The sequence below is a fragment of the Pituophis catenifer genome, unplaced genomic scaffold, assembly GCF_029215685.1.
Source record: "Pituophis catenifer annectens isolate HBS135680 unplaced genomic scaffold, rPitCat1.0.hap2 SCAF_1, whole genome shotgun sequence".
NCBI lineage: Eukaryota > Metazoa > Chordata > Lepidosauria > Squamata > Colubridae > Pituophis > Pituophis catenifer.
Genome location: NW_027256881.1, coordinates 64631153 through 64655552, shown reverse-complemented (window position 1 = coordinate 64655552; position 24400 = coordinate 64631153). Strand labels below are relative to the sequence as shown.

Here is a 24400-nt window from a genome sequence, read left to right as displayed (position 1 = left end):
AATGGAATATGATTGTAAAGGCATGGTTTTAGGGATAGTTGCTTTTTGTTCAACCATATATGTGCAGAATCTACCCCATTAATTATAGTGTGTTTATACTATCTTATATAACTGAATTCCTAGTATGTCAGAAATGTTAAGCTGCTGACAGAATCACATATTGCCTATCATTATAGAAAAATGTGTTTAGATGAACAATGCTTGTAAAATTACAGTTTTGGAATTCAAACATATATAAAATTGGCTATTATGTTGTCAAATTAATGCTAGTGCATGGAGCCAATATGATGTAATCAATGAAAAGTATTTCTCCCTGCCCAAGGCGAAGTTATTTTGTAATGTTGATTAGTGTATTAAGATCAATTTTTATATAATTAGGAAAGTCAGTTTGGTGTAGTGGTTAAGGCACAGGCTAGAAAACCTGGGGATTGAGTTCTAGTCCTACCATAGTCACAAAACAAGTTGGGTGGCCTTGGATCAGTCAAGGAGGTAATGGCAACCACTTCTGAAAAACCTTACCCAGAAAAATGCAGAGCTTGTCTAGGTAGTTGCCAAGACTAACATGGAGTATACAGTATATTTAAAATATTAACTGTTGAATCATGCTGCCACTTTGGGCATTGTTTTCTGAGGGTCTTCAGGGAATGAAATAAATAGAGGAATGAATGTTTGCTCACCTCGGCACTGGAGGAAGGTTACAGGAATGCTTAAATGTAGCCTGAAAATATAATATCAGTTCATAATATCAGTGGATTTTACTACCCATATATTATTCACTTGCACATTTGAATATCATTAATGTCAATAAAGGGCTAATTGTATGTTGAGATCATTCATCTATATATATAAAAGCGAAAACCATTACACATTAATCACAAAATCTCCAAAACCATAAAGCCTACGTGTCATTTGCCAGGTATGTTCCTCTTGGCTTCTAGGTGCTCACTAAGAAAGGATTTTTCGAAATGACCATCAGAGCATTAGTATTTCCTATATTATAACATGCTCTGATGCTAATTAGTTAGACATTCTACTCCCCCTCCCAACTTGAAAATAACTGGAGAGAGTAGGATAGGATAGGACAGGCTTCTGTGGGGCAAGCCTCATGGAGAGAAGGGGCTAGAAAGCCTGAGGGAGAGAAGGGGTTAGGATAGGAGACATTTCTGTGGGGCAAGGCTGAGGGAGAGGAGAGGATCTATGGGACCAGTCTGAGAGAGAGGAGAGAGACTTCTATGGGGCAAAGCTGACGGAGAGAAGGGGAGAGGAGACGCTTTTGTTGGGCCAGCCTGAGGGAGAGGAGGGGAGAGGAGAGGGTCTATGGGGCCAGCCTGAGGGAGAAAAGGGAGTCGGATAAGAGAGGCTTCTGTGAACCCAGCCTGAGGGAGTGGAGAGGAGAGGATCTATGGTGCCAGCCTGAGGGAGAGAAGGGGAGAGTAGAGGCCAATTGTAACTACTCATTAATTGTCAAACTCTAACTGTCGATTTATCAAGCCCGATCACATAGTTTCATAGCAGAGCACAGGTATTCAGCTAATCATTAAATAAACTGTAATCAGTCAATATATATTTTACAGCATAATTTAATAAGATGTAGATTGATGATTTGCATACCTGGTTCAGAATTGTAGTCCAGGCAGTCACTCCCTGTTTTTTATTGGCACTCACAGCTATAGAAGACTACAACATTGGCACCTTAAATCATATTTGGGAATCATTCAAATAGCAGTGCAATAAACAAGCCACATACAGTTTTTTGTTGTTGTTGTTGTTGTTTGTTTTGCAGCCCTTGACTTCTCCACCTGTGTGAATTGGCAGGTCAAAGGTGTTCAGATTCTCACCCTGAGATGCTTAATTGTTCTTTTTAACATCATGTTAGTCAAGTTTTGAAACATGTATATTAAAGATTAATAGAAAGAAGTTAACATCAAAGATATATAAACACTTCCCATTCATTTTTAAATGAAAAAGTCAATTAAATTAAAAATGGTATTTTGATTTTTTTTTTAAACATCTAGCTTCTCATAATAACATCATTAACTTTTACACTGCCAGGTATTCGTTGCTTAGGAATAAATTTTAAAATATTACTAACATTATAAAATCTAGATGGACAATCTTCCAGTTTTTGTCATGGACAAGGTGTAAAGTAGGAGATCTGATTGCTATATCTACAGTAAAGGCCTATTCTTGGAAGAATCCTAAACAGAGCTAAGTGTTTAGAACAAAATATTAATTTAAGGGTAACAGTTATCCCAAGTTGAGATATTCCAGCACAAAAACTTGCAGAATTTTGCTGAGGTTGTCAATAGTTGGCTTGTCAAGATTCTCTTCATTGTCCTCCATAGTGTGCCATACTCTAGGGAAAGGTGAAGGTATCAAGTGTAAAATTGGAACACCTGTTGGGATAAGAGAACAATAAGATGAAGAGTTGGTCCAACTTTTGAGACAACTGTTATTTCTCAACAATGTTGTACAATACATAAACTGAAAGTGTGATGGTGTTAATGTCGTAATCTCATTGTTTAGTCTACTGAATATCAGAACATTATTAAATCTCCACTGCTGCTAAAATTGTAAGAACATTTAAAGATTAATATCATTTTTGGCAAAAAGTATTTTAAACAATAGATTTTGCCTATCAGGGATAACAGAGTATTTTGAAGTGGGATGTATCTTTAATCATAAACATTTTTAAAGATTTTTTAAGAGGGCTGTGAAAATATTTACAGACCCCTCACATCCTGGACATAAACCGTTTCAACTCCTACCCTCAAAATGACGCTATAGAGCACTGCACACCAGAACTACTAGACACAAGAACAGTTTTTTCCCAAACGCCATCACCCTGCTAAACAAAGAATTCCCTCAACACTGTCAAATTATTTACTAAGTCTGCACTACAATTAATCTTCTCATCGTTCCCATCACCCATCTCCTTCCACTTATGACTCTATGACTGTAATTTTATTGCTTGTATCCTTACGATTTATATTGCTATTGTATCCTGATTACTTATTTGTACCCTATGACTATCATTAAGTGTTGTACCTTATGATTCTTGATGAATGTAACTTTTCTTTTATGTACACTGAGAGCATATGCACCAAGACAAATTCCTTGTGTGTCCAATCAAATTGGCCACACAAGGCCAATTACTTGGCCAATAAAAAAAATTGTATTCTATTCTAAGTCCTGCGTATAAATAGCAAATCCACTTTTTACCTCTAGAACAGGAATGTCTACAGGCAGAGGCAAATGATCTGACATAAACTTTTCTTTTTATATGTGCCCTGGGTGGACCCCTGAATATCCTAAAGGGCAAGATTTATGAGCACCCCTACTCTAGAGAAGAATATTTGGAGCAATAGACTTAAAAGTATGGCACAATACCCTTTGACAAAATTACTTTGTATATGTGAATTGAATAGACATTTGGTCTAAATGTTTCATTTACATTTCTTTCTATGTTTATATAATACTTGGTTGATGGACTCCTGCCAATGTATTTTCCTTAATTTGCATTGCCATGCTGAAAAAAAAGATCCAAGATCCCTCAGCCTATCATTCTCTCTCTCTCTCTCTCTCTCTCTCTCTCTCTCTCTCTCTCTCTCTCTCTCTCTCTCATTTACAATCTGAGATGGGATGAGGAAACAAGTGTGCAATATCTGTTACCATAATTATAGTCACTGACTTCCTTGTATTAATATTATGATTTGTCAAAAATAAAATAAGCCATATTCTGAAAAATGGGTTTGTGACCAGACCTGACTCTATAAGAATGAATGTTCATACAATTCCTTAAGTTTGGAGAAAGATTTGCATAGATAAATGACACTTCTACATATATTGCTGAAAGTATGTCAATTAAAATACATTTTAAAAATCCATACCTCTTCTCAAAAATGGAATATGGTCATCCTCAACTGGATATCGACGTAAATTACTCCGGAAGTACTGTCTCTCAGAAGAATAATTATTTAGCAAACCCAAATCATGAAGGCTTCGTTCTGCAAGTTGTGAATAGCAAATAATTGGTTTCTTTTTTTAAAAAAAGCTCTCAATCTGTTTAAAACATTTTGAAGCAAAAATGAGTTTTCCTTATAATTCTATGCACCCTCAATGCTTTATGAATGCACACTCATAGTTATGATTGCTACTATATCCCAGAAAATGGCCTTAGAACAGATTTTTTGCTTAATCTATATTGTACTGTTTTGGTAGCATTTGTATTGTTTTTATCTTAATCAACAGAGTCCACAATGATTTTTAAAAATATGTATATGTGACTAGTTAATTTCTTGATACTTCTGTAATGCACAAGTTTTTGTTTAAACATCTCCTTCAAAGGGAAAAGATGTTCATAGCAGCACTTGTGATAGAATGATATTGCTAGAAATACTCTACCGTATAAAACTAGAAGATGCAAATATCCCTTTACTAGTGGAACTGGTATATTCTGTAAAATGTTCTTACCAATGGCTTCAAGTCTCCCAAACCATCGAGCTGTGTTCAAAAAGTAAACAGGAAAAACAGGGTTTCGTGCACCAATTAAATCCAGCAACACGAAAAGATCCTATGGGAAATCGGTCAAAGTTAGTCCTTTAAATGCCATTCTCAGAGCTTTACCCATAAGATAATATTAATGACTGTCTAAAAATCAGTGAATGTTGACAATTCCATATAAGTATTTCAAAATACTTATATTTCTGTACTTATGCTGTTGAATATAAATATCTCACTGAGATTGAAATCTGCTCACAAACTTAGTGTGACTTTCTGTAATTAGTAAGGACTTGATTCTGACTAATAAGTTTACAAAGACTTCAGATGACAACTGCTTTTAAGTGGCATACCTCTGTATTTGTTTTATCAATTAACTTTACCTTTATTTGTCTGTTTTATCTGATTAGTTTTTATTTCATTGCAGATTGTATTATTTTATTCTGTTGGTGGCACCATGGTTAGAATGCAGTATTGCAGGCTAACTCTGCACCCTGCCAGGAGTTTGATTTTGACCGGCTCAAGGTTGACTTCCATCCTTCCGAGGTCAGTAAAATGAGGACTCAGACTGTTGGGGGAAATACGGTGACATTGTAAACAGCTTCGAGATGGCTGTAAAGCACTATGAAATGGTATATGTCTAAGTGCTAAGGTTATTCTAAATGATAGTTTAGAAAGTCATGCTTGCAATTCTTTTCATAACCCTAAACATATTTAAGGTGAAGAACATAGATTCTATGGCTCTTTATTTATATCCTTGAGCTCTAGGAGTATCACTACAAAAGAACTGAAAAGTTTGGGATTTTATAGGAGGAACTTGGTTTTGCGCTAGGTGTAGTGATTCTTTTACTACAAAGGTTGCTCCTATAGGAACAATCATTGCCTATCAGTACAAAAATAAGAGCAGAATCTATTTTGTTAATTTCATTAAAAAAATTTCTACTAAATTTTGAATGTGCTATGTAATTAACTTTAGAACTCTGTTTCTAAAGATAGATCTCTCAGGCCTACATGGTCTCTTCTAAATCCAAGGACTCAGACATGGGGGATCCTGCTCAAGAAGAATATCAGACTCAGGAATCAGGAGCAATCAAGCACCAAAGGCTGACTGTGCTAGCAATAATCCAGAACAGATGCAGAACAACATAAAACACAAAGATCCTGATCCCAAGCAGCCACCCAACCTAAAAACATGCTGTGAACTCTCGAGAGTGTAGTAGAGGAACATCAAGAAACAAAAATGGCAATTGTCTTGATTAAATAATGCAACTTCCAGAAGTTGGTTTTTCAGTTGGGAACATCTACTCTAACATGGATTGGCATTTTTATGTCACTCAGTCCTATGTGTTATCTGAAACCTGTCTAACTATTTTCCATGGCACTTGGACCATTGGACTCTCCCTGGTGCAAATATGCCCGTGATCTGATTTGGCTTTGGACTCACAGGCAAAATTTCACTTTCTTGTTAGTGTTCTGGTGTGCTTGCACACATCAGAGTTCTGCCTGCCAAAGCCAGTAATTCTTAAAAACTTAAAAGTAAATAGATTGCAACTCAATTTTGTGTGTATGTTCATCCTGAAACAAGCAGGTCCCTTGTAAGGGTCTCCTGTCCCCCAAAGAATATCTTCCTCTCTTCATGCTTAACAGATACACTTGGGGGCGACTTCTTCTCTCCCATTCACAACACAGCCCCCAATAATACTGCACTCTGCAACTTCCCTTCTCAAGACCCCATTTAAAGTACTAATTTTTCCTTTTGTATAACTTTCTTCCCAATCATAACATTTTAAAAATTGGACTAATAGGATATTAATGTTACCCTGTTTCCCCCCAAATAAGACATCCCCTGATAATAAGCCCAATCGGGCTTTTGATTGTGCGGCAATAAGACCAAGCGTTTATTTCAGGGTTCAAAAAAAATAAGACAGCGTCTTATTTTCGGGGAAACATGATATATAAAATAGGAAATTAATGTTACACCAAAAACTTTGTATAGTTCTGCATCCATTATTTGTTAAGTTTTCACTTACAATGCCTTGAATTTGATTTGTGTTCCTGACACCTGGTGGATGAGGAGTAGATGCCATTTTCTGGGCCAAAGATCTAGAGCCATACAGGGAATCTGATGGGGACCATCGCACAAAAGCTTCTTCACCATCAAAGAAAATAAGCTTCAGAGAAAGATCTGCCTTGGGTGGCAAGCTGCTTTGCTATGGAATGAGTGGGAAACAGAATGGAAAGTGTGTCACCTTACTTAGAATCACAGTAAATGCAGGAGCAACTTGAAGAAAAAGCAAATACCTTCAGAAAAGAAAGCTGTCTATCCAAGGACCTTGCTAATTCTAGCATCATTGCACAAGGCACAGCTGAGTCGGTGGCTCCAACAAACACTTTACCATCCAGTTGTGGCAGAAAATATTTTGAGTCATAATGGCAAGCAACCACCAAATGGCGCTTGGCAAGGGGATTGAGAGTACTGATTATATTTGAAAAAGTGCGGTATCCATAAGGAGTATGACTCTGAAACGTGTCTTCTTCAACAAGCCAGCCAGCCTGCAGTCCTTGTAGGCGATGCTTGATATGCTAAAAGATATAGAACCAAAAATCAAGAGTGATCAATAATGTTAAGTTTTAAGTAAGTCCATACAAATCAATCCTGCAGGTGCCAACAAATTTCCTGAAGAAGATGAATGTTTTTCCCTGAAACCTACTGTTCGAAAAATGTTCATTCACAGCTTTGAATACATTTCTCTTCAGGAGACCTTTTCAAGCATTCACAAGGCGTATTGATAACGAAGCAGAACAAATCTTCTGTTTCAGGCTGGAATTCTGTTTGCATACTGCAAACCAAAATTTTGGACTGAGCAAGCTCTATCAACCTTTTTCAACATGGTGGATTCAGATGCAGTCAATTCTCATAACTTTCCGCCAGCTCACCTGTTATTTGCAGCATCTAGGAACAACTATCAAATACATCTAAAGGGCATCAGGCAAAGAAAATGTGATAATATACAGCATTTACGCCTTTTTCATTTTAAGCTTTTTAATATGAAAATGATTCTTTCAGAATGCTGGTACGTTCACATACACCCCCATCTTGGGATCTCTTTTTTCCTCTATTACCTCATGTTGTAAAGGAATGGATCAGAGAGGCAATTGTATATATGGACAAATCTAAAGGTTTTGGACATTATGAGCTTAGAATAAGAGTGCTTCTGCAGTGAATATTACAGAAAGAACTAAAAGAAAATCAGGATGAGAAGATGCTATATTCATTACATTTTCTTTGTGGTCATAATTGCAGAAGGCATTGAAACTTTTTAAAATATGAAAGGCATAGAAATTGTTCAAAATATGAGAAAAATGGATTTCAGTCAGCAATTCCAGATTGAAATGCAAGAAAGACTTATGAAAGTAAGAGGTTCTCAATCCCAGCTGCTATCACTTAATGATATATAATTGCTGCTCCCCCATCTGAGTATATATCTTTGGATGTTTCCTTAGTAATATGTTTTCTCAGCTGCTCAGTTCTATAGCAGCTCGAGAGTTGCTGCAATCAAGGCCTAAGAGAGCCTTCATTATCTTACAGAACATGTTGATACTTGTCTGTAAGTAACAGGGTTACAATTGCTGAAGGATAGTTAGAAAAATGTGTCTTCTATAAAATCAAACCTATGCACTGAAAAACAGGATTTATTGCTAATCAGAATGAAGCTACAAAAGACATAATTATGTATATGTGTATGTATAAAGACACTGGCAATGAAAAGAATTTTACTTTAGCCATCTTTCCTTTTGTGAATTTGTTAGAGCAACAATCTAAGTATCATCATATTAAGCTCTAAGTACAAGGTTCCCAATATATCCCATCACAAACTAAACATTTTGCAGCGTTTTATTACCTTTACATTTCAGAGATTTTGAGATTTAATTTAATTTAATTTAATTTCCAATTTATATACCGCCCTTCTCCCTGAGGACTCAGGGCGGTGTACAGCCAAGATAAAAAAAACATAGAATACAAATATTAAAAAACATTTAAAAATATATATAAATTTTGGCCTGAAAATTAAGAAATCACAGACTGATTAAAAGAATTTAAAAATTTCTTCTTAAGCCAACCCGGCTTGCTGGAAAAGATGGGTTTTAAGGGAACGACGGAAGGCATTGAGGTCATGGATTCTCCTTATCTCCGGGGGCAACTGATTCCAGAGGGTGGGAGCCCCCACTGAGAAGGCTCTCCCCCTGGGGGTCACCAGCCTACATTGTTTGGCTGATAGATGATAGAAAAGGGAAAAAAATATTACCTGTGAGAATGAAGATGTATGTTAGGATATGGATTAATTCCAGAAATACATAATCATAGGTGTTGATTATCAGTGATATCGGTGGTAGTCTGTAAATGCTAATTATCTAACTGTTTTGTTATGAGATGGGCAGCAAATAAATTTAGGATTGGAAATCCTAATATGTAGGGGACATTTTAATTAGATTTGTCATTTTCAGTGGTATGAACATCAAAGAAATTTGTCTTACTATAAACTTTTTTTTCAAATACTGTATTGATCTTCTCCAGGAACAGTAGTACATACAGTACATACTCTTTCTTGGATATGTGTAATTACTGCAGCACTGGAGATACTATTTTTGTTTAAGCTATTTGAGAGCAGTCTCCTAGGAAACAAGCATTTAGTAGATATTCTTTGAAAGCGTTTAATCTGCCTTTTTTGCTTCATAAATTGCAGATCATCAAGCTTACATATCATCACATTCTAATTGTACTAAGAAAAATCACCATCATTTTTGGACAACACCTCCAATTGATCAGAATTTAGCATAATAAAGGTCCTGCATACTTGTGACTGTATTTTATGATTGGAAAATACAGTTCTTCTCCAAGTTGTAATATATTAGTTGCTAGTGGCTATTTCCTGTGCTATCATCAGTGCTGACAACATAATTACTTTCTCCATTCCAGGAGCATTAACTGTGTTTCATTTAATGGTTACTAATTATACACCTGTATACCACCTCCTGAATAATAAGCAACATACCTTAAAAATGTGGAGGAAGAGGAAGCAACTGAAGAGTTATTGCCTGTGCATCCTGTCTCTAAACCTCCTGTTTAGAATCATTAGTTTGTCATATTATGACACAGAAAGGTGGATTAGATGGCCTTTGGTTTGATTTAACAAGGCTTTTAAAATTTTCTTGCAATGATATTACCTCTGTGACATGTATATTGCAGTGTACTTATCTATCTTCTCCATGCCTGCTCAATTATTTTGCCTCTTTTGGTAGTTACAACTTGTTCTGTCTTACCTGCCGCACAGCATAACTCCCAGGTGATCCTGGATATCTCTCAATCAGGATTGGATGAAGGTCATTTTGCCACATGCGATTAACATTTGTCTGTGAGGTAACCTGTAGGATGCTAGTTGCATTTAAAATGGTTGGGCGATGGGAATACTGCGGAAAGAATTAAAGGAAAAATCAGAATGAGAAGATGTAATATTGCTTATGTTGTTTTGTATCTGTGATGGAAATATTCAGATAAAATAGCTATTATCCATTTTTATGGTTAAAATGAAAACTAGCAATAAGGAGCTGTTATCCAGACACACTTTAATCTATTGACATACTGTGCATGGAAATGTATGGCATTTCTGTAAGGTATTTTTACATATACACATGCTGTGCATAAGATAACGACTGAAGACATTAGTACAATGATTCCTGTTTCTATTAAATCTTTAGGGAAGCCATGGTGCCACTTAATTTCTTCCAAAAAGCAAAGATTATTTTGTATCTCTTCCTAAGACTCAGTTCGAGCATATGCTAATTTTATGGTATATGGAGAGATTTCATTAATCTCCTTCCTTTTGTTGCAGGAAAAATGACGGACTAGGACAAGCTCTTCAGTGCAGGAAAGAGTTTTTATTTGCGCAAGGTTCAAACAGTCCGAAGACCACGAAAAAGTCTGAACGCCGATGGCTTCTTCTGGCCATGTATTTATACAGTTTAAAGACAAAAGTATTACAGAGAGTGATGCATTTCACACGTAGAAGCTACCCTTTAATCTATCTCTAGGAAAGACATAACAGCCCTGTTCCCACAGGCTCAGGCTTTCAGCTCCGGAGCTCAAGACATAACAAAAGGAGATAAGAGGCTAGAAGACGCCTCACAAGCAGTAAAGAGGACAGTAAGGGAAACAGTATTTTCTCTCTGAAATCTACATGACATTTGGGGTGCAATAAACATTAAACACCAGATGTATCTGTTTAGGGTCAGTTTGCCCTTTTACAATTCTGTACCTACGTCAAATACCGTTTGTCAATTCAGCACCTTGGCACGGAAGAGGCACTTCTGTCTTAACCAAAGATTTGGATTTCTAATATTTGAGTTTTATCCCAATATCGAATCTTAGCCTGGCTCATACCCCCCTTTGTGACTCATCTGTTTATCCAGACGAGTCACACCATAGGTCCTCTTCCTGCTGGAGCCGTTTGTAATCCCACATAGCCATCACCTGAGCAGTTGTCTTACGTTCCACCAGCAAGGATAGACTTTTAGAGATAGTTTTAACAAACAGAGGTAAAATACATGGGAGAAAAATACACCCCGCAGCTATTAATCCTACCAGGCCAAAGATGGCCTGCAGGCCAGGTAACCTTGACCACCATCCTGAAAACATATCCTATAAATTAAGACCTTTCCAAGTCTGGATTGGCACATGAGCTATTTTAACCATTTTGTCTGTTATTTCCTTAATAACCTTTCCGCTTTCATCAACTTCTACACAGCAGTTAGTCAAATTAAACTTTCCACATACCCCTCCTTCCTTGGCTAACAAATAATCTAAAGCTAACCTATTCTGCATAATATATGTCCTTGATTTGACACTTTCCCTAGCTAATTGAGTAAGACCTTTTACAGTTTCGTTGGTGATGATTTCAACCACAGCTTGCAGACGAATTAAACGGTTCAGAAACGGGTCCGATAGCCATACATGCCGTCCTCCGCCCATGTAGCCGGTCCATAAACCTCAATAATTCGCTCTGCAGGCCATTCTACACTTCCCCAACTACGTTGGTTACCTCCGACCCTAACTTTCCCTATTGCAGATGTGTCTACATGTCTTCTTTGTCTGAAGTTTCCCACCTCATCATATACCGGGACACCTAAAACCTGTCGAGTTTTAAGGGGAAGCAAAAAGAATCCTGGTCCAATTATTCCCAGGACACAAGCTCCACACCAGGATTTAGGTAGAACCCCATATGCCATCTTACCACATATCCAGTATAGCCCATCAGGAGCCAGCCATTCAAGGGTCTGATTATCTGGATCTTTTAAAAAAAGAGAACCCGTTTACCTTAAACAGGGCCCTTTTATCAGTACCCTCTGTGGCAGTACCTCCTGACCACCATACCTTACTTTCCCATTTTCCTGTACATATAAGGTTTCCTACCTGACGACAGCCTGCCACAATTTTTCTCTGGAAACAAACATTCCCTACCAAACTAGCAGTCAAAGTCCAGTCTCCATCCTTACCCTTATTATATGACAGATTACCCTTATAATCCATTTCTAAAACTTTGGAACAATTTAATTCCTGGGCTTCCCATGGCCATTTTTCTCCCATGTTAGTTCCTCCACATACAAAACAATCCGATACATTCAGAGTGTGGGCTATGTCTCCTGCCAATTTGACAAAGGTATTTGTTACATAGCTAGGGATTTCGGGTATAGTCAGCTTTCCCCTTTTCAGATAATATTACAAGGGAACTTCTTCAGGATTTATTACCAAATAATGTACTAGCACCTCCTCTATAATTTTCACGTCCCACTCTACCTTACAGCTTATACATAAAACACAATCAATACAGTGAGTGCAACAACAACACTCACACCCACAATTACAAAACCAATACAATTAAAAAAAACTTTTTTTCTGTTCCTTTGCATCAAAAGGCAGCTTCCAGGGTGTCCTAAGCAGGGACTTCTTTCATCTGTAAGAGGTTCACACTCCACAGCCGGTTGGGGAAATATTAGGAATCGGAACGACTGAGAAATCAAATGGGCCCTGGTTGTCCACAAAACCATTGCTTATATCTGTAAAACACAATAATCAATAAAGCTACTACCCCAATTACTCAAAGTGCCCACACCCAATTTTCCTCCCACATGGATCCGCAATGATCTTCAATCTCTTGTCAGGATCCAAGTTCCGGACCAATTCAAGAGAGCAGGTGCTCCATCCTCTTTTTAGCTTACAGCGGGTTACATCAGCAGATATACATCAAGGTAACCTATATATAGAATACAAAAGCTTTCTTTAAGCACATTCAAATGTCAGTTTTGTTGGATGTTGTTTGACCACGGACACTTTCCAGCCAGTGTCAGCTGCTGCCTTGACTCATGTCCGATAGATCCATGATTTTGATTCTGCAATCTTAATAGCAAGTGGAGAAGTCATAATACCAATAAAAGATCCCTTCCATCTTCCACTTGGTCCCCAGGTTCAAATGAGTGACATTAAGTTACTAATCTAGGGGGTACTTATTCCATCACATATTGTTGGAATCTCTCAATTTGCTTATTAAGTTCTTGTACCATCTCCATATTCCAACCCCCCCCCCTTTACGACCTAAATCAGGCCACCTAACACACATATTTACCTTATTTTACCTTTTTTTTTTTTTTTTTTTTTTTTTTTTTTACATGGTCAGGTGGAATAAACCTCCAATACCTGTAAACAATCATGCTCAGAAACAGACTCCGTAGGCAACAAAGTTGCTGGATTTAATCGGTTAGACACCACCAGACACACCTGTGGATTCTCACTCCTAATTACCTGATATTTTGTCAACCTTTGCCCACTAATCCACAAATGTCCCTTAGTATCCAACACAGACTGCTCCTCATGAGGGGAGTGCATGAGTATAGGACAAGAAAAAGTAAATTTATTACAATTCTGAATCAATTCTGCACTTGCAGCCAGCACCTTCAAACAGTGGGGCCAGCTTTTTGGGCCCCCCCTCCAATTACAGCAAAAGCTAGCTAGTCCTAAAAAAAGCTTCTCAGTTGTCTTTTTGTCCGGGGTTCTACCAGCATTAGGACCGCCCTTTTCCACTCTGGTCCTAAAGCTCGATGACCCTTATATTGTATCCCAAATATCTAACTTTCCTTTTCACCAATTGAGCTTTCTTTCTTGCTACCCAATAACCACACTCTAGTAACAAATCTAACATCCTCGTGCATTTATCTTAGTATTCTCCCATCATAAATCCTCTGTCAGTCCTGTTGATCCAAACATCATCAACATATTACAGTATTGTGTCTCCTGGTTGTTGAGGCACATAATACTGTAAGTCTCTAGCTACCGCTATTCCAAACAATGCGGGGGAGGTCTTAAATCCCCGAGACAGCCGAGTCCCAGTATATTGCATTTTCATTCCTGTGTAAGGATTCTCCCACTCAAAATGCAAACAGTGGCTGGCTTACGGGGTGAATGGGAATTGTAAAGAATGCATCCCTTAAATCAATAACAGAAAACCACTCAGCCCGGGGTGGAATTAAACTTAACAGGGAATATGGATTCAACACGGCCGGGTGTAAAGTTACTGTGCCCCGGGCTGTAAGACCCATCTAACTGTTTAATTGGGATAATTGGAGTATTCCAGGAGGACTAAATAGGCACCAAAAACCCCGCTTCCAAATCTCTGAATGCTTTCATAAATAGCACAAATAGCTTCCCAAGAAACGGGACGCTGCCTTATACTCACAGACTCCACTCCAGGTTTTAGTTCCACCCCCACTGGAGGGTGGCGAGCTGCAAAACCCGGCAGGTTATCCTCAGCGCACATCAAACAACCTCCAAATCTCCTCCGGAGAATGCCTTATGGTCATTCTCTAACTATCTTCATCAAAAGAAATTGTTGCCCCTAATTTGCTCAGCATATCCCTGCCTAACAATGGAATAGGGCACTCAGGAATGTACAAAAATTCATGCTGGATTTCAGCTTCTTTAAAATCACACATCTCTGATTTCAAGACCTGCCGCCCCATGGCTTGCCCTGATACCCCCTGGACCTGAATTTTATGGGATCCGGGGGGCTGCAATCTGCTTATTTACAACTGATCTTCCTGCTCCCATATTTACCAGAAACGTTCTGTACTGACCCCCTATTTTCATTGTAACTAATGGCTCAGGCGGGGGTTCTTCCAAGCCTGGTCCCCCTCAATCTGACCAAGTCATGTCTGCCAATCCAATACTTTCTGCTCAAACCTCTCCTCTGTCCTCGCTCTCCCCTTCTCCCAGAGAGCTGCCCATGCATCCCTGACCCAAAATCCGCTCTTCTCATCCCTCTACTTCTCACCATCTGTCTTGGGCATTCCTTTTCCCAAGTAATTCCTTTTCCCAAATAATTTTATTTCTATACCACCCTTCTCCCGAAGGACTCAGGGTGGTGTACAGCCTATTTTGTTAAAAAAAAACCAGACAAACACCAGAAAGGAGAAAAAAAGTTTTAAAAGCATCTCTTTTCCCCTTCTCCCCTCCAAAGGAAGGGGGGGAGAAAAACCCCCTTGCATCCCACTTCGCAGTGCTCCTGCCAACAAAGCAGCCTTTTTATTCATCCGTGCCTCCTGCTCTTTCTTCTCCACCTACAGCCCCCACAGCCTCCAAATCATCATCATCATCATCATCATCCCCCTCTCCCTCACTCTGACTGCTACCTCTAGGCGGATGACTCCCCTTGACTTCACGCCAGGATCACTCATACGCCTCTGATTTCCTCCTCCGCTCCCACCAGCAGCCCCCTTACTTTTCCTGCCTGCTCAGATACACATAACCCGACTGTTTCAGCCCTACATTGCAATAAATCCTCAGCTTTTTCAACAGGGGTCTCACCCATTGATCAATATATTGAAATTGATCAGGATATTTATCCTGATTCACTACAATCACTCCCCACAACTTATCCACTGTTTCTTCCCTTAACCATCCCTGAGGGGGAGGGGGGGTCAGCCCATCTCCCTTTGTGGCCACACATGAGCACTCGAAGAATGTAAGATGCAGTTTGACCCACATCCTTTTCCACATATGAGTGTTTTCTTAAATCTTTCCAATCGCAAATTTAGCATTCTGCTAAAATTATAGATTTCCCATAAATATTGGAAAATATACTAAGAGATTTTTCTTAAGGGCAGCCTTATAAAAAATGCATATTGGGCAACAGAGTTTGTAAGAGTAATGAAGATTAGATTGCTTGTAGTTAAAAACAATAATGGAAAAAATAAAAATAATTGAAATGCTACTCCATTTTACCTGCCAAGAAAATGTTGCATAGAAATCAATAAAAAAATGATTTTGATAAAGTAGTACAAGCATTTACCAATGCCAGTTTGTATCCACTGAAAGACAAAACAAGATATTGCTTTATAATCATGCTGCTGCTAAAGGAACAACTCCTTTGCTAGATAGATAAAGAGATGAGAGAAAGAGAGAGAGGTAGCCCTTGACTTAAAACCACAACCACATTTGATTATGACTATTCATGTGACTGTGGGGATGCAGTTATGGTTGTAAGTATGAGGACCAGTTGTAAGCATAAGGACCGGTTGTAAGTTATTTTTTTCAGTGCTGTTGTAACTTCACATGACAAGTTGTACATTGAGGACTACCTGCACAGAGCCTCAATACAAAATTAGGCCAAATTACAAGACTGTACAGTTCCACAAGAATCAATCTAGTCGCTTTCCAGTCAGCTACCTAAATTCATGTCAATCCAAATTACAAAGTTTGCTGGACTTTTTTTATGCTTTGATGCCATCCTTTTGACTATATTAGGTGGTAGATATAAGTAAACACCAGTCATTGGACCTAGGAGAGCTAGACTTGATTGAAAATGTTATACATTTTATATTGAAACTCAGCCATTTGAACTCCTACTTAGCAAAACGCCAGACACCCAGACAAATTTTATATTCTTTATCTATTGTCTGATAAAAATACGAAGCTGACATATACAGCTGCAAAACTGTTAAGTAACAACGGTTTGCAGCAATGTGCTATCCTCTAAGGGAGTGAGTTGATGTTAATAAAGTTCATTATATGTTGAAGTTATAGCCATTAGATCTTATATTTCATAGATGCTCTTATGTGTATGACTCTTGTCTAAGACTATAATAAACTATTTACTTATGTGTGCCAAATATTTTTTTTAAAAAACCGCTAGTCTTTCAGGTAAGTAGAGCAATCCTCCAGTTCAAAGAAGATCACTTCTATTTCCATGTAAAAAAAGAGGGATGTTGAAATTGTGGTATGCACTACAGGCGGCCTGATCATGAACCTTTCTATTATGGTAAATTGAATATATGTAAACCACAATAATATATATTTACTAAAATAGATCCAGTTTAAGGTAATTGTTTTTAATGTAAATTAAAATAAATGCAGAATAAATCCAATCAACATTCAGAACTATCCTCATTATAAAGTACAATTTTGACATGTTTTATACACAAATATTTTATCACATAGCTACTGAATAGAAAAATCAGTTCATGACTATTCTAATCTGAATGAAAGAAAAACAAATGCTATGCTCCTGAGAAGGCACTATTCCAAACAAAAGACTGATTATTTTGGGGGGAAGACCCAGAATCCAGCCATGGAGGCCATTTGTCTTTTTTTCTCTTTGTGGTCTTCATGTATCAGATTTCCCAACATTATTTGATATTATTATAGGTGTGTGGGTGCTTCCTATGGGTGACATAACTACAATTACTGCCATTCTTTTGGAGCCAGTCAAATTTGGGGGAAATTATCTTAGTTATATTTCAATTTGCTAATGGTGCATGTGAAGACCTGGTTTAATGTACTTTTTCCCAGTCTGTAAAGCAGATCAAAGTTATGCCAGCATAATTTGCCTGCATCTACATAGTCAGTCTTGACTCTGCTTCTCTAATGAGGTTGATAGGTGGTTGCTGTCTTAACAGTTTACTACGGGGTAAATTAAAGTACATTGATTGATGGATGTTTCTTCTGGCAAGAAAAATATGAACCAATTGTTTCCCTTGGCTGCAGCTAAGGCTTGGCAGGTGACAATGAGATATTGCAATAGAAATTATATCATTTCTGCATGTGTATTGGACACTGATGTACATACAAAATGCCTTGTGCCTTGATTGCAATACATACCTGCCATCTTACGGATTTTGACTCTTTTCTTGGGCACTTCTACGTGGACATACCTTTATGTTTAATGAGACAACTTTGAGACAAAGTTAAGGAGATGTGTACGATGGGGCCTTAAGTGGGGCTGTTCTTGAGAAGTATCCAGATGTTGCAATTAATGCAAAATGTAGGAATTAGGCTGCTAATGAGTATGAAAAGTGAGCGGATCTTATCATGATTGTACTGAAAGGTCATCAGTATTTGTTGTTGTTTACTGTACTTGATACAATGTAAGCCATCAGTACAAAAAGGCTTTAGGCTTTTTATTTAAAGATCTGCATTTCCTGTTATGCACCTGCTGTGATTTGCAGGTAAGCCCACATTTTTTCAGGCAAGAAGGGGACCTTCTCCTGTTGCTCCCAGGCTTTGATATGACCTTCCCTACTTTCTTGGAAGGATTTAAGTAATTTATAAAGATGCTTCTCTCTTCCATAAGACTTTCAACTCTTAATTAATTTTAGCAATAACTTCAAAGGCTTGCCAGAGTAAAATACAAAACAAAGGATGAATAAATGCATTCTTTGTTGACCAAGGCCATGCAAGTTTCTCAGGAGACATCTCTCCCTCCATGGCAAATTGATTGAGCGCAATTCTTATGCTCTACTTGGAATCTGCAACTGATCAGCTTGGGATCTACTCCTCTGTAAAAATAGGATCACAGTACTATATTTGCCCAATAGAAAGTTCCAATTTTGCCCTTTTTCCCCCCTGATGGAATTTGAGGACCTCTCAATTGTAGTAGGTCTGTTGTTTGGATACTGTCTCATCAGGCGCTGACCCACTTCAGATTTCTTGTCTTCAGCAATGCTGCTGTATCATGTGCCTTCAGATTTTGCCCATTAGTTGGTGAGGGTGCTACCATATATTCCTCTCTAATGCCTGAGGGCTATGCTGATAGTGCAGCTGGGTAAGAGGCGTTTATTTGTACATCAGCCTTCCAGATCACTTATTTTTATGATACAATTAGCCACCTCATTACCCTAAAAAAAAAAAAAGACGTACATTGTGCTACCGGATTTCTTCTGGCCACTCCACAAATAAGAATAGCAATAGAACAAGGGTATAACACAAAAGAGTTCAGGTCTCTATACCCCTCCAGCCACCCCAACGCCCCATGCATCATACATGAAAAAGGAATAAGCAGAATATCTAGATCCAGTCACAGTTTTGTTCCATATACTATCAAGCTTGTGAACTCTCAAGTTTCCTCTTTCCACTCTTTATTCAAAATGGACAGTATATGTGTATACATATGTATATGTCCATACGTGTGTATGGGTGTAGGTATATATATGTATGTATATACCAGTAGCATATGTGTGTGTGTGTGTGTGTGTGTGTGTGTGTGTGTGTGTGTTATGTATATGTATGGGTTGATATATACTTTCTTTTGAGAGCAGGCAACAGAATTTCATTCTTAATGTGCGCCAGTGTGCTCACAGTAAAAATAATGACAATATAGGTCATCAAAAAGAAATCAGATACATTTTCTCCCTTTCATTCCCCCAAAGGTCAAAAATGCCGACCCCACAGACATTATCCCCTCCTGGCTGTATTGACCCTGCGCCCCCCTCTCCCTTCGCCTCCGGCTGCACCCAGGGGGACGCTGCCAGCCACCCACCTTCTCCTGAGTCCAGTCCGCTCTGTCTTCTCGGCCACCTACATGCTGCGGGAAGCCCGGGAGAGCCAAGCAGAGTGCCCAGGCCAGGCAGAAGAATGCCGCCGCCTTGCTATCTCGTCTCTCTCCGGCCATGCCGTTGCAGAAGCAGCCTCCTCCCTCCCACACACACCACTTTCGGCTGGGCAGGGGGCGAAAGCGACCCCGCCTGCCGGTGAAGGAAGCTCGCTCGAGCCTCAGAGGGAGGCAGATTCAAGCAAAGAGCCTGGAGCGACGCGCGCAGCGTTGGAGAGCGGGAGGACGATGGGACAGCGGCGCTTCGCTTCTGCCTTCCTGAGGCGCTTTTTGGCTTCGCGTCCGGCGAGTTTCTATCTTGCCTTGCCTACATAAGGCGGCGGGAGAGATGCTAATTCCCATCCCAATCAGTCCGTCTTTCCCACAGGAGTGGGTGGGCGTTTTTGTCCCTGGCACCACGTCAGCAGCATCAGGAGGACAACAGATGACTAATCCCGCCACTTTGGGCTGCAGCCAGAAAGGCAGCTCCCCCGTTTCCTCCTGGTCTTTTCCTCTCAAAGTGAGCGAGGCTCCTTCTATGCTATAGACGCCGGAGAGGTTTTTTCCCCACTGATAAAAGTGAGCAGCGAGAGGCGCCTCGTGATTATGATTATTTTTTTTTATTTTTTTTACTTTTAAGATTCTCACGAAGTAATGAATCAAAGCGCCGTGTACTGTATTTCTCTCCAGTTATTTGCTATTTCAGACTGATCAGCCTGCAAAACCAGCACACATTTATAGATTATTGGAAGGATGTGGAATTTGGGAGACTTTTTACTACTTAAAAAAAGAAGACGACAATAACGGTATTACTTAGCAAAGCTCTTACAAGCAGCTCAGCAAACACATTGAATTCCTCCTACTGGAAGCTGGTGCCTTTCTGATGGGTTGGAGAGCAAGAATTGTCCAGAATTCCCAGTCGGCATGCTGGGAATTACAGTTCAACTCGTTTGGATAGTTGCCTGATTGCGGAAAAGTTCTCCATAAGTTTTGATTCCAGTATAAGTTCCTACAGAATGTTTATCTTTTAGTATACTATCATTATCCTTTCAATTGATTGTACACTGAGTTTGGGGAACTTTTTTTTTCCATTCAAAGGGTCCCTTTCTCATTTTTGCCCCAGCACAGTATGTATATTATCAAATCTGGATTGCAAAAATCCTACTAGATGCTAGAAAACATTAAGGATTTCTGTAAATCTTTGCTGCTATCTAAAGCGATAAAAAATGCTGGTGCCCGTAGCTGGTAGTTCCTGCTTATGGGCATAAATAGTGCATTAGGCATATGATAAAACAAGTATGTCAAGGTGATGGATCTAGCCCAATAACTCACAAGATGACTTCTCTTTCTTAATTAAATTCCTTTATTTCAGGCCTAGATAAATCCTAGGCCTTATGGAGCCAGAGGTCACTGACCTTGGACCTTTCTCTTTCAGGTACACATCTGGAACAACTGGAATACCTCGTAGGTGTGAGCTATTATACCCAGGAGGAGGGGCTGGGAGGTAAGGAGTGGCTATGGGGGTGATGGGATATGTGGTTGGTTAACCCTTACAGAGCTGTGTACCAGTGATAGCAATACAGTTAGGCATTTACCATAACAAAACCCCCTCTAAATGTCTAACTGGATACAGGTGTGCAATGTTTACATACATGTTTATATACATGGATATGCATAGATTACATATAAACACATATTTTTGACATGAGGTATGAGTGTTGTTTATGTGGCAGGGGCTTTGTGAGTATGTCTGCGGTTTGCTCCACAGTATCGCAATGTACGGCCTTAATGAAACCTATCTCTGAGAACTGCCTGATTTGTTTGCATTTGATATCAATGTGCCTTGACCGTTGACTTACGGCATTGGCTCTTGATATTTTTATTGCTGCTTTGTTATCTTTGTGAATGATTATTGGGTATGAAGGTTCAGTCCAAATACTGTTGAGCAGGTCATCGAACCATACCAGGTTGTTTGTGGCCTTGGATAGGCAAATGAATTCCGCTTCAGTGGTTGAGATGGCTACCAGTTTCTGCTTCCCTGTATACCAATGAATGGGACAGTTGTTAAGCAGTAGTACATAGCCGGAAGTGCTTTTCCTGCTTTTTATGTCCCCAGCCCAATCAGCATCAGCGTAACAGGTCAGTTTTGGTCTTTCGGATATTTCTGGTTCGTGGCAGAGCTGCGCATTTATGCTGAATTTTAAGGCTAAGCAGCCTTTTGATGGGATATGGTAGGTTTGCTTATGTGCCTGGACAGTAAGTTGAGGGTCTCACATAGTTGGTGCTGCGGGTAGCGGGTTCGAATCCTGCGGTTGATCGTTCCTGCAGGTAGCCGGGCTCTGGCACTTGTTGTTGGTGTGCACAGTTTCTCTGGGTGGCTGTGATTCAGTCGCCCGGTCATTGTTGGCTGTCCTGATGTCCTTTTGGCTTCCAGGATTTCTTTACTGGCTTTTGGTTGCTGTGGGAGGCTTGAAAGCGGAGCTAAATGCGGCGGTGAGGTTTTCGATCGCCCTTTGCACCTCGAGATCGGTAGGTGATCTTTCTTTGGGTTGTGCCTGCTCTTCGTGGTCACTTTGTGGGTGCCCCTCGTCTGTTTCGGGGTTCTGACTTTTTATTTATTTATTTTATTTATTTTATTAAATTTCTATACCGCCCTATTCCCGAAGGACTCAGGGCGGTGAACAGCCACAAGATAAAACACATAAATACAAAAATTTAAAATAGATTAAAAATGAATTAAATAATTTGGCTGAATTTAAAATACCCCATAATTTAAAACAAATTAAAATTTATATTTAAAAGGGGAGAAGATTTAGGCCAGGCCAGCTTGATGAAATAAAAAAGTCTTAAGCGCGCGATGGAAGGTGCGCAGATCTGGGATCCTCCGTATCTCTGGGGGGAGCTCGTTTCAGATCGTAGGTTGGGGCCTAGGCATTTACCATAACAAAGTGGTTTTAAAGAGACAAGGGAAACAGCTTTTTCCCACTCTATGCATGATTGCTCTGTGCCCTGAGTTGGCTACCATAGTTCCAGTTTTATAAAAAAGGAAATAAAAAGAAACAATAGTATCAGTTAGCCAAAATTTGTATATAGTGTAAACACATCCATTGGGTGGTTTACCGAATCTTCTAAATGAAATCTATTTAACCCTTTTTAAATTGAATTTACAGTTCATAATAACTAGCTTCATTGACACAATAAACTAAGCCAACACCAAGCAAACATTATGACTGGATTAACCTGATCAGAAAGTTTTTTTATTTTTTATTTTTTCCAACACACAAATTACATCTTTTCGGAAAAGAGCCCTGATCCGGTCATCAATTTATATAGTTTTTTTCCCCAGCTTTAACAAAATTTTGTATATTCTATTTTGCCATAACACTTATTTCTTAATCTTAACTCACCTATCTCAACTAACACCATCTTAAAAAAAATTAAATCAAATTTACTTAATCAAAACAATTACCCTTCTATTAATCCATTTTAAATCTCAATTCAATTAATATCTCATAATACATTTCACAATTCTTAGCCTAAATCCTCACTATTAAGAATACAGGTCAAACATGTTTATGTTTCAAAACCTTATTTCCCTTTCTAAAACTTCCCCACATTTTTTTACTTCGTATAATGCTCAATAAATCTTTATTTCCCTATTACTTCACCAAATTTAGATCCTAGCTCTAATCCCAAAAGTATAGCAATTTAACATTGAAACATAGTTCTTAATTCAAATAAGACTACAATACAATTTTTGAATTATTTCCCACAATTCTATCTCTTTAACCATACCATTTGTATAAAAACCAGTTTGAGTAATTCTTATTTGTAATTCATAGTCCTATATTATTTCAATCTTCTTTTCTTTTTTGCTTAGATATATTATCAAAAATATTAAAATATTAAAGTTATTGAAAATATTCAAATTATTGCAATTGTTATAGGTATTTAAACAATATTCCAGTTTTTATAGTCATCAATTATTCTCAAGTAATATCATGTAACATCTTAATAAAAATTGATTCATTATGTCCATTGATATATTTTCTTTTAACATTGTCTATTTCTCATATATTATAGCTTCCATTCATATTTCAATTTTAAGTATCTGTAACATATTCTTCTCATATTTCTGTTAACCATCATTAATCTCAATATAGTTATTTTGTAGATCAAAGTCTTGGACTTTTCTATTTTACCCCATATTCCCCAATTCTTTCACTGTTAATCCCAGTGTAATCATCTTTATAACTATTGTTTTTCACAATATAGTCTCTAAAAACCTCCTTTTTATTATTACTATCCACCTGTGCATTTCTTATTCATATTTAATCACGTTGTCTTTGTCTTCTTTATTTCCAGCCATTATGTCTTGTTTCTTCATTTTCTTGTCTGCTTGCATATACTTCATTTCAGCTTCAATGTCCCCTAATTTTGTCCTCCATGTGGCATTTTAATTATTTTTCTTATTTCCATTCCAAGTCAAATACATCGATTTGTTCCTTCTCTAATTCCTGTGCCATTTTATTTTATTTATTTATTTGTTTAAATTTCTATACCGCCCTTCTCCAAATAGGACTCAGGGCGGTGCACAGCCTAAGTAAAAAACAAAGCATACAAAATTTAAAAAACAGTATTAAAATAATTAGATATTCTGGCCGCAAATTAAAACAACCCAATTTAAAACCAATTTAAAATTTAGCTCAAGCCAGTCTTTAGTCTTTTTAAGTTGATGTTATCCCAATTGTAAGAGTTTCATTGTGGTTCCTCGTTTCTTTTCTTTTTTTCCCCCCATAGTCAAGCTGCCTGCAGACAAAGAAATCATCCTCCACAAATTCTCACGGTTGTTATCTATAAAGTTCACGATTTCCCAAAACAAAAACCAAGTTGTAATGTTCCTTTTTACTCCAGAAGGGGTCTCTCTGCAATCCACAATTTCCAATTGTTTAACAAGTATCCATCTTGTTTCAGTTACATAACAATCT

The 24400-nt window shown here is 38.3% G+C and overlaps 1 protein-coding gene across 1 annotated transcript; it reads right to left on the bottom strand.

Annotated features, from left to right (window-relative positions):
* Nucleotides 1-1580: 1580 nt before the first annotated feature.
* QPCT (glutaminyl-peptide cyclotransferase) lies at nucleotides 1581-19697 on the bottom strand. The gene is made up of 7 exons (XM_070932524.1): nucleotides 19362-19697; nucleotides 9823-9969; nucleotides 6802-7083; nucleotides 6531-6710; nucleotides 4474-4573; nucleotides 3891-4007; nucleotides 1581-2396 (listed from the first exon to the last, which is right to left on the bottom strand). Exons 1-7 carry the CDS (start codon nucleotides 19491-19493, stop codon nucleotides 2248-2250), a joined length of 1107 nt encoding a protein of 368 aa, XP_070788625.1. The 5' UTR covers nucleotides 19494-19697; the 3' UTR covers nucleotides 1581-2247.
* Between the last annotated feature and the right edge of the window lie 4703 nt (nucleotides 19698-24400).

What these genes read in the sequence shown, in the direction of transcription:
- QPCT (XM_070932524.1), bottom strand. Translation starts at nt 19,493, where the DNA reads ATGGCCGGAGAGAGACGAGATAGCAAGGCGGCGGCATTCTTCTGCCTG. An exon ending in GGAGTTATGCTGTGCGGCAG is followed by an intron (nt 7,084 to 9,822) that starts GTAAGACAGAAC and finishes TATATCTTTTAG; the next exon opens with CATATCAAGCATCGCCTACA. An exon ending in GACAGCTTTCTTTTCTGAAG is followed by an intron (nt 6,711 to 6,801) that starts GTATTTGCTTTT and finishes CTCATTCCATAG; the next exon opens with CAAAGCAGCTTGCCACCCAA.